The sequence below is a fragment of the Bactrocera oleae genome, chromosome 6, assembly GCF_042242935.1.
Source record: "Bactrocera oleae isolate idBacOlea1 chromosome 6, idBacOlea1, whole genome shotgun sequence".
NCBI classification, from domain to species: domain Eukaryota; kingdom Metazoa; phylum Arthropoda; class Insecta; order Diptera; family Tephritidae; genus Bactrocera; species Bactrocera oleae.
Window position 1 is genome coordinate 39,046,727 of NC_091540.1, and position 19,319 is coordinate 39,066,045.

The 19,319-nt window shown below is 35.2% G+C and overlaps 1 protein-coding gene across 5 annotated transcripts in view; it reads right to left on the minus strand.

The window, feature by feature from the left end:
• Positions 1-1,163: 1,163 nt before the first annotated feature.
• MCU (mitochondrial calcium uniporter) overlaps positions 1,164-19,319 on the minus strand; it is a 147,686-nt gene continuing 129,530 nt past the window's right edge. For all 5 annotated transcript variants that reach the window (XM_070110874.1, XM_036365229.2, XM_036365243.2 and 2 more), the window contains 5 exons: positions 4,050-4,281; positions 3,780-3,885; positions 3,619-3,720; positions 3,350-3,553; positions 1,164-2,279 (listed from right to left, as the gene is read on the minus strand). In XM_070110874.1, the coding sequence (XP_069966975.1) occupies positions 1,974-2,279; positions 3,350-3,553; positions 3,619-3,720; positions 3,780-3,885; positions 4,050-4,281 (950 nt within the window). In that variant the 3' untranslated portion in view covers positions 1,164-1,973. The remainder of the gene's footprint in view (positions 2,280-3,349; positions 3,554-3,618; positions 3,721-3,779; positions 3,886-4,049; positions 4,282-19,319) is intronic.

The window sequence follows — 19,319 nt, forward strand, 5'->3', positions numbered from 1 at the left end:
TAGCGACCACAACCCTAGCATTTTTGCCAAATTTTAGTTTAATAAAATCTAATACTATACAGAGATTAGCAGGACAGTGTGCATGATATAGTGTAGTAGTATATTTCAAGAAGCAACGAGGGGGTGTTTTTATAAAAAATCACAAAACACTATCTTCTAGTTTTTATCTAATCTATTGCTAGTGTGTTATATACAGATCAGCAGTTTAGGTTATGTTACGTTTTGGGTATTATCACTGCATTTAATGGTATTCCGTCGCTTTAAAACACTTATCATACTTATATATATTTCATGTACAATATCTTGCTACACAAGTTCTCTTTTCTCTTTCGTTATATAATGTTTAATTTTTTTACTATGATTTTATCATTTTTCCTTACCAGTCTGGGTAGTAGTTTTCATTTTCGCTATGTGTACGTATATATATATTCAAACGTTGAGATATAGGTCGTTCGAATTCAGTTTGTGCTAAATATATTCTTATAATGAAACACGAAAATATAAACAAAAACAAAATTAAATAAAAAATAACCCTTTGGCCTAGAGATTTGATCAACCATAGATAAGTTCAAGACGATCGATTTTATTTTTCTTGGATTTGGCTTAAGTCAAAGCATTACGCCAAATAGATTCTACAATAATATCAAAATTTGAAGTTTCAAAATAATAGTTTAATATGCTTCTCGCACAAATTAATTGCCTTTATATATATACCTCTTTATTATCTTTGCCTAGCTAATTTGAATATATATAATATTAGATTAAAGTTTGAGGAATGCCCTGCGATCTGTGGTCTATTGTGCCCATATATAATATATCTAGTACAACTAAAATTATATTAAGTAGGTTAAATACTTATGGTTATTAGTTAGGTTTTAAAAATTGTTCAAGGGAAAATGTCTTCTTAGGAGTTATGCTGTTGGGTTTACAGTTCTTGTCCGATTATACGTATAACTTCAAATCTATTCCATTAACGTAGACATAACAGCCTTAGGAACGGTATCAGTATCAAGAACGGTCTCAGTATCAGAATATAACCCTGTAGACTATAATTGGCAATCATTTCTCCAGAAATAGACTAATGTGCGTACGTTAGGGTGTTACGTTTACAAAATAGTTAAAAATATTATTAAATAAAATAGTAAAAAATTAAACCCAAACGATTAAAACATAAACATTTATTTAAATGAACCCCTAAGACTAAATTACATTTCTTCAATAAATAATTTATGTAAGTTTGTGGTGTGACAGAAGTGCCTAAGTAATTATTTGTTTATATAGAAGTAGGAATTAGCACTTATTCTCGAGAGCATACATCTGTGTTGAATAAAACTACTTATGTACCTACAATTCAGTAGTTATTCCGTCTTTGATTTGCTAGTTTTTCATTTAATTCAACTTCGGTCTTTCACGCAAGTTCTTTAAATGCATTCATAACATAGATATTACATACAGATAAATGTGTTGGTAAACAAGTAACAATTGCTTGGCAATAATAATTTAAGTCTAGCTACATATGTAGTATAGGAAGCGTTCAATACGATACTCATACGATAAGAAGGTCACTTAAAACTTTTCCAAGCATGAGCATATTACAATGATTAAGGTCAAAAAAAACCAATTCGCATTAAAATTAAATATGAAAACGCATAGAAATAATTGAAACTACAAAACGAACGAACAAACGAAGGAACGAACGAGCGACGATGTCGCACTGGGCAACATGAGCTGCTTAAAACTAAATTCAGTTGTTGTGTATGTATGTGTATGTATGTTTGTATTCAGCTATATGTGGTACGTTACTATGTTACTATCGTTAATATTTGTATTTACTTTTTTTGTATTTATATTTGCATAAAGCCAGTTTGTGCTTACGTGAAACTCACATTGTGTTCCGTGGGGAACTAACATAGTTACATACATACATACGTAAATACGATCAACTGATAAGTTACATATCATCTTACAAAAATCTAATTTTTTGGTTCTAAAAAGGGCAGTCGGAAGCTAGCGGGTTTCTTTTCACACGTAACGGCCGTCAGGAGGCGTGTTTCGCCACCGCTTGTTGGTGGTTCAATTGGTATTGAGCGTTGCGAACGATCAATGTGTGGCGGCAGTTGCAAGTTGATGGGATCGCGAAGGCGTCGTAAGTCATACTCAGCTTCGGCGATTTGACGTTTCAATAGATTGTACTTTTCGATGTCAAAGCTCTTCCTTTTGGCCTTTTTGTGCATTGTAATCAGGAATAGACGATCTCTAACTGTTTCGTAAGTGTATTCCTGGAAAAAATATAACATATTGTATATGTAATCTACAGGTATAGGTATATTCAAAAAATTAGGGAAATAAAAAACTTTAAGCAATCTCTATTTTTCTGCACCATTCTCACAACTCTCACGAACGTTCATCTTGCACCTCTGAACTCGCAAACTGCACCGTCGTTCACTTCGAAGGGCTAAAAGAAAATACCAATCCTATCCTATCTTTGCAACAGTTCGCTAGTTATGAATACAGATTTGATCATCAACTTTATTTCCGCGCATAATCTTGTAAGAGTAGATTTTCTTCTCAGATAATTAGAGGAAATCTAATATAATTTCCCAGCAGAAGCAGAGCTAATTAAAAAGACCGAGGTGATATAACACATTACATTGTTTGATTTTTTGGATAGGTCAAAAAGATGGACCTGGCTTCCACTGACTTTTAAATATTTATCCATGTAATTTGCAGTGTGAACTAAAAAATGTCTTTTGATAAAACTATTCTACAAGTAAAAAAATATCATCAAACGCATTAGAAGCTATAAATGACTTTCATTCTCTCATTGATAACTTCGAATATTTCCTTTCCATACGAGTTTAATTTCTATTATAACGAAACTAAAATCTTGAAATTATTTTTTACCCTGAACAGGATATATTTAGTTTGCCACCAAGTTTGTAACACCCAAAAGGGCCCTATAATTTTATACATATGAGTATATGATCAGCATGATGAAGCTGAGTTGATTTAGCCATGTCCGTCTGTCTGCTTATACGAACTCACTAAGATGCTGTTCATTTGTCGGAACGGACAAACTGAACAACCGTAATCAAGTACTTGTATGGGAAACTTTTTTATTTGACGAAATATCTTCACGAAATTTGGCATGAGTTATTTGTAATCTCCAAAGAAATTGTTTAAATCGGATCACAATAGAATATAGCTGCCATATTAACTGAGCGATCGGAGTAAAGTGCTTGCAGGGAAAATTGAATGATCGGAATCAAGTTCTTGTAAGGGAATTGTGAAGGGAATTAGAGCTTCGGTGCAGCCGAAGTTAACGTTTTTTCTTGTTTTAATATATTACCGATTTCGTTAGGCAGTAATAAGCATACAGAGCCATTGTGGTGCCATATGTAACAAAATATGTGACGGGTTCCATGATATCCCAAGAGTATTCCCACCAAGTGAGGCGCGCTAAAACGCCAAATTGTACCGCCATTAAACTGAGTCCCACCCATGTTGCGATAACCGTTTTACGTTGCGCTAGTTTAGCAAGTTCCTGCTTTTCCTGTAAATTTAAAGAACGTTAGATAATTTTCATCTGAGACCTATTTGTGTTTTATAAACTCTTACCATTTCTAGAGGTGATATTTCAAATTTTAAATTTTCTATTTTTTTCACTAGTTCATGTTCCTTGTGCAAATGATATTCGCCGACATGTAAAGCTTCATACAACTGAAATAAGAACATAATATATATATTTTAAGATGTTTAAAAAATGCAATAATACATACTTGTGCTACTAAAGTTCTAACATCACTAAGCCTCTTTAAGTCTTCAGAGTCGATTTTTTTCCTTTTAGGAGGGATCACTTCGTATTTGTTATCATTTATTTGTAGCCTAGAATAAAACGTAATTGAATTGTATTATAATAAAAAAGGAAAAACAAAAATCGAAGAAACATTTGTTTATTAGAAAGAGATTCTAATACTTTATTGTTGCCTCTAAAACAGTGTATCTGGATCCGAACTTTGTTGAAAACTGCCGGTTTCTTTTTTACTCACCAAAATGGCTCATCCATAAGGCTGTCGATGGCGCATGTGGACGCTATTCGTATACCGCATTTGTTCAGCACAACCGCTCGATCGATACCGTGATCTTCAATTTTCAGCATTTCGATAAGATCGCCAACTTTGTGCGAAACAGGCCTCAGAGCAAATCGGCATTTTTCCAATCTGCTTGGCAGCGGCACTGTTAGGTGTGGAAGTCCTTGTATATATTCAACGTAAACATCGCCTAAAAAGGTTTAAAGCGAGATTCATTAAAGAAAATATTAGAAAGATAAAGTATTTATAGAGGCTTTAAACTATACTGGGGTGAACTTTTGAAATAAAGAAAAGGCGAATATTGGATCGGAACAGTTCATCTATAATAATGAATTAGTTTTGGCTTACTCTCGGCCATAAATATTTCGCAGCTGCACACGTGCTAGATGCTAGCCAAAATTTGCTAAGCTCTCCTTAGGACCATAGATCCAGCGCCAGAACGCTAGCGGACAGGGAAACACCGGCTCGTGGCCATATTGATGATATTTAGATACGGGTGCCTTTTTTGCAAGCCGATGAGCAGTTTCCAGCGATTCCGCTGTGATCAGGCCCCCAGACAAGCCTAATGTGGAAGTAGCTTTATGCCACAAATATAATCTAATAAACTTAGTCATACAAATTAATAATTTTAAGTTTCAAATTTTCAAGAAACTGTAAAGATTTCATTGACAACTTTACAAGAAAGTGAAATTTATCCTTTCGTCTTCATGCTTAGCATTTGTTTGATGAGTGGAAATAACAACTCAACAAATTTTGACACTGACTTTTAAAAAGAGTATACCAAAATTATTCCATATAGGTTACAATTGGACATAAATGGACCTAATAGAATAATCGATGGTATAACGTCCGATGTGTTTTACGTGAGTACCTGCCGGCGACGGCCTTACCTCACGGTGCTCCAAAGCAGAACGTATCAAAACAATGCCAGTGGCCAGTGTGTAGGGGCACACTGACCATCTTGGTAGGATTCGAGGCCGACCTAAAACCTCTTCCGTTTTCGGGTACGGAACCCAGTTGCTTGTGCAACTTCTTTTTTTGAACTGAAAATTCAGTTCTTCCAGCATTTAGGTTTAAACCACATCCACCACGATACTCCCCAAAGGGCCAAACCCAATGAGCAGATTGAACCGAAGTCCAAGGGCATTCTGCTCCCCGTGGTACCAGAGTTGAGTCTCCGGTAAGACTGTGTAGCCGAAGCGACTGCCAGTTGAGTTACTCATTACTTAATGACAGGTGACATTTATCGCTTGAACTTCAAATGTCTTTTTATTTGGAATCTCATTTAAAGTCTATAATATCAGTTTAAGCTGAGTATTATAGCACTATTTCTGACATCATTACTATGCTGATATTTCTAGGCAAGTTAAAATAGCAGTCATAGTGCATTTGGCTTTTAGTCGCCTCTTACGACAGGCATGCCTTACGCGGGTAAATTCTTACCCCTACCCGCAGGGGGAAACCGATGGTATAATCCGATACAAAAAGTAATACTACATTTTTATCCACTTGGTAACAAATATTCAAGCAAAGGGGAACAGTTTAAGTAAGTTTTGTTACGAACTTAGTAACATCCAAACAGACCGATTAAAATCAAGTTAATGTATGTAAAACTTTTTTATTTGGCAAAGTATCTTCACGAAATTTGGCACCGATTGTTATCCAAAGCAGCGCTTTAATCTCGGAATAAATTTTTCGAATCGGAGCTTAAAATCAGCCACACAATGGTTTTGCGGATAGGAAAAAGTAGCAACCTGGATAGTCCAACATCTAATCTGTGCGGAAGACCCAAAAAAATTCAAATGCGTGAAGCTAAACATGTTGGACGACCAACCTTATATTCAACAAATTGACTACCCAAAGCAAGGATTACAGCTTTCAACGCTAAATGTTATTCTCTGACCATTGCGTTGCCAGTTAATGGATGCTGGTAACAAAGCGGAAGAGAAGAAGAAGAAACCCGCTCTGTCAAAAAAATATGTTTCTGCCCGAAAATCTTGGCACGCCACGAATGCTGGTCTTGTGATGACTGGAAACGAGTAATTGTAAATGTTAATTATGTGTGAGCAGTATTTAATTTTTTTGAAATTTTTTAACAGTAACGACACCAAATTAACCACTTCCAGTCAGATGGCCGCTCCTGATACTGGTCAAATAATTCAGGGCCACTTCAACCCCATCAAGTAAAGCAAATTGTAAAGTTTGGAGGTGGATGTTTAATGATTTGGGAGTGTATTCCGCAGTATGGAGTTGGTCCTATTGTGAAAATCAATTGGAACATAAAACAAGAACAATAACTGGTTATTTTAAAAACAAATTTGCTGATTGTTGTGGATATGCTTCGCTTGCGGGTGAACCGAATTATATTCCAACAGAACAATCATCCTAAACACTCTTCGAAATTAGTGCAAAATTGGTTGAAATCGCAAAGTTTTTAAACAATGAAGTGGCCTGTGCAAAGCCCAGACATGAACCCCATAGAGAACTTATGAAATCCGAGTCCACCAAAAGGCATTGGTTTTGGAAAGGCGTCGAGGGTGAGTGGTACGCGATTTCGTCAGCTTTCATACAAAAATTGTATGAGAGCATGCCGCGACGGCTGAATGCGTTAAAAGAAGTTAAAAAGGGTTGTGGACTGACTACAAAAGTAGAACAATAGAGTTTTGCCACATTTTTCTTATTTTTTATGTTTCTAGTGTGAATTCGTGATTTTCTTTTTAGTTATAATGCACTTTAAGCCTGAGTAAAAATAATGTATTAATATTTTTTTACAAAAATATACATATGCTTGCAATTTATTGCATCAAACTTCATTTATGTAGTTATTGTTTCAGTTTTGCTATTCAGCTATAAGAAATGCACCTGTGTCTTTTTGTTTTCCTTCCGAACACAATGTATCATTGTTTAAATCTAGGAATATTATTTAAATGTATGGTATTAAAGTTAAAATAAACTCAAGAAAATAAATGTTGTCGTAAATTTTTCACCGAATTAAGATTCATTAAGACATCAGCAAGCCCTCATCGCCCCTGCTCATTAAAATCACTTCTGAAAACCATGGAAATGTCTATTTTGGAGAGTTTTCGCTGACGCTTCCCCATTAGGTATAAATCTTCACTACTGCTTCATGAAAGTTTTTAATCGGCCTTTTACTATTGGTAGATCAAGGCTAAATGCGTGCAACAAAACTTTTTCACTAAACACGAGTAATTACGCAAATTCCATGTGCAAATAATTCCATGTTGATTAAGGAAAAGTAAGTTTCGTGGCTTCATGAATGTAGATCCAGAATGATTGTCTTCTTTCATGCACGCGTATGTATACCATATACATATTGTCACTTTAATGGTGTGAATATCATCCCTCCGCCGCTCACAGTCAAGGTTATTGACTGATTGGAACACCGTAGAAACTTAATTGCTCAACTATGCATGCACACACGTGATGTTTGCTGCATCAGTTAAATGTTCTCAATGCTCTCTAGAGCACAACTCTTTACGCTGAATTCGAATGGAATTTTCTTTTCGATCTCGCATGTTTGATTATCATTATTACTGGTACTTGGTAGTCGGTAGTAGTCAGGAAAATATTACGAATTGCTGATTGATTAGCATTTCATTTCGAGTCGTACATGTGTAAATATGGTTGCATGCAGATATTTTGAGCAAGCTTCATTATATGTGAATGTTGAACCCATAGCATGAAATATGAATGAAAGAAACAAATATTTGGAACATTGAGCAGCACTTTTGCACTCTTGCACTATTTGTGGTATTTTTATTTCAAAAAAGTTAAGATTTCCTAAATTTACCTAAGTTATTTTGACTTGAAATAATCCGTGGATTTCAATTTATTGTGGTCTGATATATCGAAAGTGAAATGTGGTAACTAAGAAATGGAATTAATGTATTTTTATTTACTCTTCTTTGGTTAACAAGGGTGTAAATAAGTTTTTCAATGAGCCCGAACCGAGAAAGACACTTCTTTTAAACATATTTTTGAGTATTGAATTCTTTAGTGGCTTGGATGGGAAAATTTCTGAGGCTGAAAGGTTTTGAGCTTTTATACGGAAACTAGAAGAGAGACTCAAACTAGGTAACTAACTGATTGGCTGATGCCTAAATGTTACTATGCCACGTTTAGAGAAGGAGAAATCAGGGGGACCACTACCATTTAAACATTATTTTATCAAAGGGGTATGTATTTATGGTTGCATGCAATTTAATAACCGAATTGACATTGCCATATTTTCGGTCTAAACTTCTGTATTTAAACACTTGTTGAGATCTAGCTAGTAACTAAGAAGGTACATTGTGATCAGAAAGACAGGAAATTGTAAATAAAACGAAAAATGTTTAATCTTCTGCTTGACAGATCGCGCTCATTTTTGGCGTAGTTATTAGGACAGTGCTACCTAATTAACAAAAAAAAGTGCTGCAAAATATTCAGCGCGGGCAGTTTAAATGACAATTGCCGGAAACTTTCTGGTCACAATGTATAGTGTTTAACGTAGTGAAAAAGGACTTCGGCGCGTTTAAGCGCGTGTGATTCGATTCTTATTTTTGGAGGGGAAATCGAGTAGTGAAATTAAAAAGTGCTTCAGTTATGTAAGTGGTAACTCTCTTCTTACTTGGCATTCTGTTAATTGAAAAGGTGCGAGTAATCTAAGACGGTAGGTTATTTTTAAACGTTGTACATTTTAAAAATATGATATATAATTACAAATCATGTGATCACTTTCTTGGTAGTGTTTTAAGAAGATATACTAAAAATTTAAAAATAATAATAATATAATAACATATATAATATATGGATGGTATATAGTATTTCCTCTGACTCCGTTTGAAGCGTAGGGGCAAAACATAAGCTTTAAAATCGTTTCCACTCATTGTGATTTGCGATAGACTATTTCAGTTAGTATTAGAGTCTTTCAAGTCGGCATATTTCACACGTCGCTAAGAAGTATTTGTACATTTAACACATTTTTGCATAGTGTCAGTCCTTGCCAGTCAAATCGTTTCCGTTCGATGGTTAGCTCTAGAGGTAGTTCGTAGGAATTTTCAGGTATGTTTAAATTAAATGCAAAAAATTATTACCACACTGGGAATGATTCTAAAGCAGGGTTACGATTTTTTTAAATAAAAAAATCTAATTTTTAATCCAAAATTCGTAATAAAAAACAAAATTAAATTTTTAATCCCAAAATATTGGAAATCGAAAATCTTATTTTTAACTGAAGAAGCTTGGGATTAAAACCTTAAATTTCAAAATTTTATTTTTTAATATAAAATAGTAAAAATCGAAAATTAAATTTTTATACCCTGAACAGGATATATTAAGTTTGCCACGAAGTTTGTAACACCCAGAAGGAAACGTCGGAGACCCTGTAAAAAATATACGCAAATGATCATCATGATGAGCTCAGTTGATTTAGCCCTGTCCGTCAGTCTGTCTGTCCGTCCTTCTACATATACGGAACTAGTCAGACAGTTTTTAAGCTATCGATCTGAAATTTTGCACCTGTTCTTTTTTCACTAAGAAACAGCTCATTTGTCGGAACGGCCGATATCGGAACACTATATCATATAGCTGCCATACAAACTGAACGATTGGAATCAAGTGCTTGTATGGAAAGCTCTTACATTTGACGAGGTATCTTCACGAAATTTGGCATGGATTATTATTTAAAGCAATAATGCAATCACCGAAGAAATTGTATAGATCGGATATTTATAGAATATAGCTGCCATATTAACTGAACGATCGGAGTAAAGTTATTGCATGGAAAACTATTTTATTTGACGAGGTATCGTCACGAAATTAGATCGGAATCAAGTTATTGTAAGGAACCTTTGTATCTGTGAAGGGTATTATAGCCTAAAATCAGAATTAGAAATTGATAAAATATAAATCATTTGAATGTGTAAGTTTACCGACCACTGCTCTAGAGTCTTGAAGATGATGGCTTTGTGTGAGTTCTTGTTCAAAATGGTAGAATGCGAAGTACGCAAATGCAAAAAAATTTCCATTATAGGCTTTGGATTACAATTTTGTTTTATTTTTTAATACTGTATTTGGGATTGAAAATTTAGAAAAAAATTAATAGAGATTATCGGGATTATGAAATAAGAAAAAAAACGTAGTTTCAAATGTGAATTCAACTTTATTGCATTATATGCAACCCTGTTTAAAATTTTATAGAAAATTATGATTGCTGAAATACACTTCTTATATCCTTGGGTTTAGCTTGTGCCGAAATTTTAGCGCCCGATTCTCCTCGGTAGCCTCTCAACAGACTCAAGGTTCGATAAACGTAAATATAATTTCGCATTTGTTGTAGTTGTTGCGTGTTTGGTGAAATAAAGAAGCAGGCCACTTATGGAACGTATTTTTATATTTCAACATTTGTTGTAGTCATTAAACACAAACATTATAGTACTCATGTTATCGTCTTCGTAGCTTCTTTCTTTATTCTATATAATCACCTTTTCTACATTTGCCATTATTGTTCAGATTGTTTGCCACATTTGCAGGTTTTCGCAGCAATTAAAATTCTGTTGGCCCACCAATGTGTTGTTCGCTAAAAGTTTTTTGTACTCCCCACTGGTCAGGTAGTTATGTCTGTATGTGTGTTTGTTGTTTCTCCAACATACAAGCGTTTATTGTACACTTTGCTTGCAGCTCATTTTCACGCCAAAGATGTGTGTAGTTTCGTATTAATTTTCTTTTTAAATCAAATTTCTTTAACGCTTGAGTTATTCGCGATGACGGCGCTGGCGCTGCTGCCACTGCGTGCACTTGACTCTCATTGGCGCTTATTGCTGTACTCCATATATCTTCTGTGCTGAAGCTCATCATTGTCTTTGGATTATCAGTCATTAGCGAGACTTTGGCGTCATAACTGGTGCGCGAGTACTACAGACATACATATGTACATATGTGGGTAAGTGGTGCTATTTGGCCGATGGCTGGCTTGTCAGTTGCGGTTGTTGGCCATCACTGCCGGCTGCAGATCTGCCCCACTGCCGTCACTACCCACCGCCGTTGCTGATTATTATTTTCATGCACTTTGATTTTTTGGGATTTTCAGCAAGCATTTCACGATTATGACTAGTGCAGTCAGCTATTTACAAGTGCTTGTACTTGTAATGTGCATTTTTTTCTCCGTTAGCCGCTTATTAATGGAATAAAAAATTCAGTTAGCTTTCAGATTTTCGCGCTTGCAGACGTTCCCGACGGATCGTCCGCGGTGGAAAAAAACGGCGTATAAAGTATACTTGTGTTAGTATTACTAACTCAACAAAAAAAAAAAAACGGAATAAATAATAATAATAGTGAGACTTGTGGCTAAAATCCGGGAAATATGTAAAAAGTCGGGAAAATAAAATTACAATACCATTTATTGTGACAAAGTTCAAAATCACAACAACAAATGCTACAATATTCAGTGGCAAGTGAAATGTCAAAGAGTGATTGTCACTCAAGAAGGATTAAGAAATCAAAGTCCATACAGTCACAAAGTCTTGCGAACAAACAAAAAAGAAAGAAACAATTTTGTTATCCACCAACCCATAAGCACAGACGAGTCGGTGCTGTTTTGTTGGCGGCCCTGGCACGCACTTCTCCCCAACTCACCGTCCGCCACTCATCCACATTCTTAAAGTGTCAACTTGCTTACTCGATTGATGGTGTTTATCCGGCCAATATGTGCACACACACATGTGAAAACACTTTACAAGACCCTAGGGATGGCAGACGGACGTGTGTTTGATTAACCGTTGAAGAAATTGCTCGCCTTTTCCCTCACTTACGCCAGTTATGTATACGCTGCTCAAGCGCTAAATGGCGGTCAAATGGGATATTGACAGTTGACGCCTTGAGGAAGACAAATAACAGTTCTGCAACGACTTGCCATAATGTTGCAAAGTCAAAAGAAATTTTAAATGTCTGCTTGAAACTTCAAATGTCCTTGGCGCATTAGTGTATAAAAACAAAAAATAAAAACGAGTATAAACTGTGCACTATTTGCTTCTGCTTCTGCTTCGATTTGTAGCTGTGTAGAAAATAATGTACAAATTTGCTTAACGGCAATTGCTCACATTTACATCCCTCAACTAAGAGCGCAATGATTTCGCATTTTCCCTGGTCAAGGTTTGGTTTAGTTTTATGACGAATTTTATAATTGGAACTATTTTTACCAATTATATAATTGTATCAGGTGAGGTGAGGTGAGGTGAGAGGCGTCTGCAATATACAAAATACTGCGTTCTGGAACTAGGAAAAGATTTAGATAACATGAAATTAATCTTCTCGTTTTTTTGTGGCTACAAATAATCACACCTTTTACTAAAACGGTGGTTTGACGAACAAAAAGCCAACAGTTAAAATGAGTTAGCGCAATATATAACCAAAGCTAAGACGAATATTTTCTTTTCTTTCCACTAGTAATATAGTTTATCATAAGTCGAGCACTTCGGTGACACTCATTTTTTCGTGGGTTTGAACCTATTTTGGAACGATAGCAAAGGGATTATCAAGAAAAGCAACTTGTAATTTACTCTTGTTTTCACAACAGACGGAGGGACGTGACCGGCACGAACCCTTACTTCTGTAATGTACCCAGTAATAATTTTGGAAAGTTATTTGTAGCTACAAAAACAACAAAAGTCTCTATTTGTATAAAGGGGCATCGAATTTATCGCTTAACCAACTAACAAATATAGCAAGGATATTATTCATTAGTGTTCGCAGAAGACCTCAGTGTCAACTCTTGGAGTTTTATAAAAAATCGAATATGATAATAAAAACTAATCAGATGCCCTAAAAAATTTAGCTCAAGGTTTACTATAGCATACGACTTAACAATTGATAACGTCTCCGTGTACCTGTATGACCTTCGATGAAGAAAATGTTTGCAAATTCCAAAAAAGTTCATCTGTAGGCCCACTCTTGTCTCATAGCTAAAATTCCTAATTCGACCTCAATTTGGGTGTTTAGGTTTAGTTGTGTTTTCATTTCAGATTTATAGTTTCCCGTTGCTTTTACTGCAACCACGACTGGAAAGTACTAACAATAACCAAACACACACAAATTGAGTTTCGCCCAAAACATCACAAAACCCCCACACGATTGCGATGTATGTAGAGCCGCAACATCGTCAACATCATCAGCAACGGTGCGTGGGGTAACAACGTAAGCAATATAATGACATTGCTACTCGTTCTAGTGGTTCTCGGTTACTGTGGTTATGGTAGTTGTGATAGTGAAAATTCGCAAAAAAGTTCTTTTTGGCTTTCAAGCGGCAGCTGGTTGGCTGGCTGGGCGACCAACTGCTTTGCCCGGCTAACCCACTATGAGAAAATATTTCAGTAGTTTGGCTGCTTATTTGGCTCGTTTATTTGCTCGTGCTTTTTTGTTTGTTTGTTGATAACCTTTTATTTTCTGGCTTGTTACTTTTAACTTTTTGAGTTGCGCATGTGTGTGTGCTAATACCAACGGCTGCCCTTACAAATTCTCAAATGGGTATCCCAACAGTGTACGAAAGTGTCTCCAATTTGGATTGAACTAGTCGATTTGTGATCGAACAAAGACATCATAAGGCACTTTGAAAACTGTAATTATTTTTTTTGGTTAACGTCAAAAAGTGTGTGTTGTGAAAATTTAAGTAAAAGGTAATTAGAGTAGTATTAAGATTTTGAGATGTAAAAAAATGCCCTGAAAAAATTTTTTCTAAAATTTTACTGTGTATTCTTAAAAAATATATATAAAAATAATTGATACATCAGTTTGTTTTTAAATCCCAAAAATCGCATTTTTTAAGCTGTCACATGCGCCCTAAAGAAGTTCGTAATAGTGCTGTCTGAAGATCGTGAATTATGATCTTAAAGTCGGCATGTTGGTAAATGTGTCACATAATTTCATTGTCAAGGTTATGAATATTTTTTATATACATATAACTAGAATTTCATCAAAGATTTTTCTTTTTTAAACTCTTTCATGCAAATTATCCTAGATAACGGATTTAATATGAGAAAGATATATGCATCGTAAGTGTATGTCGCGCTTTCAAAAATACAAGAAAGAGATAAGGATAGCGATCTTTCGCAAGTTGAACCAGATCGGCTATAATGATGTAAGCATTCCATTTAAACATTTGTACAGTTTACTGAAGAGTTAACGAATATACTTGCCGATTGGAGATTTGTTTCCTCACATTTTGCAATAACGAGGTAAGCCTCAAGAATAAACGGGATTCGAGTTAGCTCAAGGATATCTGTGGTTCTACCGAATATAGGTTCGAAACTCATGTATTTCTGTTTCCTGTGCTATATGTGATTTTTATTTCCTATGCTTGGATCCACTTTTTTGAAATCTAAAATAATATTTCCAATTCGCAATTTCAGCTGTCTAATAGTACAATTGATTACAAGTATTATCAGATGCCTTAAATCAGTTAATCAGAAAAATCTCTTGTATATTAGGTTTTATCTGTCAATGAGATGAACAATTCTCAAAAAAAAATTATGTTAAATTATAATTCAATATTGATATTTAAGTGTCTATGCTTCCCAATTGGACCTATTGCTACCTTATTAAACCACCGAGCCATGAAAGCCATTACAAACGAAAATGGCTTTGAGTCACAGTGGTAGGCTTTACCGATATGGATGACTTTATATTACCCCATGGTAATTTTTGTAATTGGCTGGATTCCTGTTTTGTTTGGGGTGTGTATATGTAAGTTATTCAATCATTCGTCACCTAGGCCGACGTAGTATACAGCGTTCGATGCATCACCATTTTATTTGATCAGGGTCAAGAATGTTAACTTGTTAGTTTCATTTTCCCAAATTAAAACGTTTTTAGGGCATTTATGGTAAAAAATTTTACGTCCAGCTTTCCAATGGACAATACAGATAACGCTGGATAATACTGGAAGCGAAGAAGTAGAAATTTTTAAATAGGAAACTATGCACTTCTATGATTTAATCGTTATTTAATGAACTTATTTAGAAAGATTTCGTCAGTATTTATCTTTATGGACGAACCATTGTTAAAAACATCCTACTTCCCAAATACAAGGTCTAGTAAAAATAAATCCATTATTATACCCTGAGCCGGTTAAGCTATGTTCGTCTGTACATATGTTGTGTGATATAGTCCCTCAGTTAGGAGATATCAATATGAAATTTTGCAAACTTCCTTTTGTGCCCAAGGAGCTATTCATTTGTCGGAACCACCGATATCGACTACTAAACTCACTATGTCCTAAATTATGCAGCCCCAATATGGTCGCCTGGATGTAGTGCCACGCAGTCGAAGAAGCATCAGACCTGTCAGAACACTGCACTCCGGACTATCACGGGATGCCTCTTGATGTCCCAAATCGAACAGTTTTTATTTGAGAATTACCTCATTGATTACATGATGAAATTTGGCATAGATTATTTTCCAAGCCAACGCTATAATCTTCGAATAGCATATTCATAGCTGCCATACAAACTGATCAATCAAATCAATATAAATATCATTATTATAGCATCGGTGCACTCGAAGTTAAGGTTTTGTCTTATTTTTGCAATAAACTGAATATTTAATTTTGCATAAATAGTTAGAATAATGCAATAACCAACCGCTGAAAATTCGGTTCATAAGATTTTTTTTTGTTAAACTTCGTTGCACACATTCAACGAGCATCTCTTTTTATCCAGCCTTACTTATATGGACCCAAATAGTTTTTTGTTTGTTTTTTTTTATGCTTAGCTCCTGGGAAATCCAAACAACGTTTACATGACTGCCGAACTTGACGATTTGTATTATTTTATCGATATTTTCGACGGTTTGCTTTTCAGAACTTGGTGCATCTTTGACATCAGAAGAACCGGAAAGGAATCAACGAAACATAAATAGTGAATGATTGGCGGTTTCAATATCAGGGGCGTAAATACTATTCACATTTTCAGTCGCTTGACTTGCGTTTTCGCTTTTATCGAGAAAAAAAATTTTCGAACAATAATATTTATTTCGAAGCCGAGTAACGACTAGTCCATTTTTAACAAAGGTTTGTTGACACAACTGGCGCACATGTAAAACATGTTTACGAATGGAAACTCAGCCAAATGAAACTGCTACTCCTTTTAGAAAAATGTTTATTGCTTAGAACAGGCTGTTCCCAGTGCTTGTTTTGGCATTTTAGACAGATTTTTAGTTTCTGTTTGCGGCATTCTTTCGCCAAGGATGAAACCGAATTTAAGATGTGAGTATAAATTTAAAGTTCTAAATAAATTGGCGAACCAATGGCACGATTTCAGGAGCCAAATGGGTGAACGAAGTAGAGAACAGAACCCGAAAAACTTAAAAATGTGAGTTGGCGCAAAGGAACATTTTTAAATTGGCAGCTATCTATACTAATGCTATATTTTGCCACAATACTCTCAAAAGTGCACTTGTTAGGCGGAGGCATGCGTGTGTGTGTATGCCAGCAAGTATAATCCTTTCGTTTTGCGTTTCGTTAGGGTTGCCACACATGGCATCTGTTGGTGGTGCCAATACATATGTGCGTATGTGTACATGTATTTTAGTATGTGAGTGTGTGTTGCGTGCCATATGCGTATTTAAGTGTGTGTCCTCTTCTTTGCATATCCGCGTGCAGAAGTGACCGAGGCTCGTTAATTATGGATGCAAAGCGCATACATTTGACACGTACATATACATTTGACGTATACATATATAAACGTGCATACACGTTGTGTTATTTTTGTTCAATGTTTGCACTTCACATGAACAATTGCGACGCCGGTTGCTATCAATCAAATTAAGGGTGAATTAAATGAGTGACGGAAAAGGGCGACCCGTCTACTGACGTTACCCACACCCGACGCCCTCTATTTGCAGGATTCAGTGGTGGCAGTGCAGCGTAAAGAGTGAAGAATTTAAGCGGGTGTTTTAGGATAGCAGCAAATTATCAGTTGGCTTAGGCTTTGCCATTTATTTTGGCAATACCACAAGGAATCACTTCGAAAATTTTTATAAAAAGCCGCAGATTCGGATTAAGGTAAATTATTTAAATGTTGCTTACACATAAAACACTTGGATTAATGAAATTAATTAGTCGTGCTAAAATGTATCGCTTGGGTGAACTATCTTTAAACTTTGTCTTGTCAAATTCAATTTTACTTGCAGCGAAAGAAAAAATAGACCAGAGAAGATAATTTTTGAAAACAAAAAAAATCATAGCAGGATGAAATCCATCGGACACGGAAGATAAATTATCAAACATTCAGGGAACAAGTAAGGAAGACTAAGTTCGAGTGTAACCGAACATTTTATACTCTTGCAACTTGCAATGAGCAAATCAGTGGCACCTTCAAGTGTCGGCAAAACTTCATATTAAAAAATGTTGCGAAAGAATTCTACATTCATTATTCGACGAAATGTGAATGAATTACAATCAAATTTGGTATTTTTTTAATTTGGATTATAGGTCATAGTCTCAATTAGTTTTTAGACTATATTTTACTTTCCGTCAACGAAAATTATATTAAAATCTTCCCCAAATGATATATACCCGTATACCGGTATGAAGTGAGCGTAAGGGTACAAATGTGTTGGTAGGGAACATTTGTTGTGAACGAGCCCTAATGTTTTTTCTGTTTGGTTGGCATGGCATCTGTCAAACATATTCAATAACCTTAAAGTCATTGAATAAACAACATCATATTTCTTCATTGTGTTGAAAATATTAAATTTTGTATCGGAAAGTGATGATTTGCGGAGAGCATTAAAATTTTCTCCAGAGTCGCATCGAATGTTTTGTTTGTTACACTACCATGTATTTGCACACAAAGCAAAATCAGTTCAGGATACAATCACAGTACTTGGCTGGGAGCTGCTACCCTACTCGCCGTATTAACCAGACCTGGCTCCTTCCGATTACCATTTGTTTTGGCTTCAAGAGACGAACATTTCTATTGGCATGGCATCAACAATTTGCCGAAAAGGTGGTCAAAATGTTTAAAAAAACAGTGGTCAATACTTCGAATATTTTTCATTTCATACCGGTACACCTGGCACTTAATATAAACTTAACCGGAGAGGCTAAATCTAATATTTGATGTGCAAAACGGCAACCAGAAGACCAAGGTATGGACCAACTCCATACATGTTTGTCGCTAGACCATTAACATAATACGGTTTGTTAGAATAACGGAAAGTATTATATGTGATATAATATTATATAATTTCACATGTGTTCGGCATTAAACTAAAGTATATCCAATATTATTCTTTCAGTTATTTTACTAACTGCTAAGGTATTTTACATATTGACCGATATATACGGTATAAGACCAACCAGAAGTTTGAAAATTTATTATTAGGTATATGGGAGATAGATAGTTACAACGATATACGAGTACAAGGAGTAAAGTTAACCCGTTCGCAATAGGGACTGAGGTCCATATATTTGGTACCTAGGAGCTTGAATAACTATAGTCCGATTTTGACAATTTTTATACCTGAGACGCAGTATTCGTACAAAGTTTTTATATTATTATATACAAGTTTGTATACATTGTATAATTATTAATGCTTGATTTGTATATCGGAAAGTGAAAAAGATGGAATTTAAAGTTGTGTTATATGGGAAATAGGCGTTTTTTGGCCAATTTTGACAGCGGCTCCAATATAACCACCAAAATACACCATGTCAGGTGTAAGATTTTATGTATCTAACGCATTTATTTATATATTTATCGCGCTGTAAGTAGTTTTTAACAAAGGCTTTAGGAGGCATGTAGATGACCATGGCATGCAGATGACCATCCTTAATGCGATTCGTTATAACAAATAACAGCTTTGTATCTTATTGTGGATCTTAGTTATGACTACTATTTTAGTATACTACTGCTACTTATCATAGCAATGGTACGATCACGCCCATCTACAATACCAACTCAAGTTAAAGCTTGCACAGACGGACAGACAGCCTACTCCTCTCTTCATGGTGATCATTTTCCACGAATTTCAATTATATATCTCACAGATTGACCGATATTTTTGGCAAAAAGTCAGCCATACGCAGCAGTGTTCACATCTTGAAGTGAGGCGATTATCGTACCAGTAGCGTAGAATTATCGTACATGAAACGAAATTATCGTACTTTTAAAAAGAATGACTTTAATTATTGCTAATTTTTGCAATTTTTCTTGGAGGTGTAATGTCCAAATC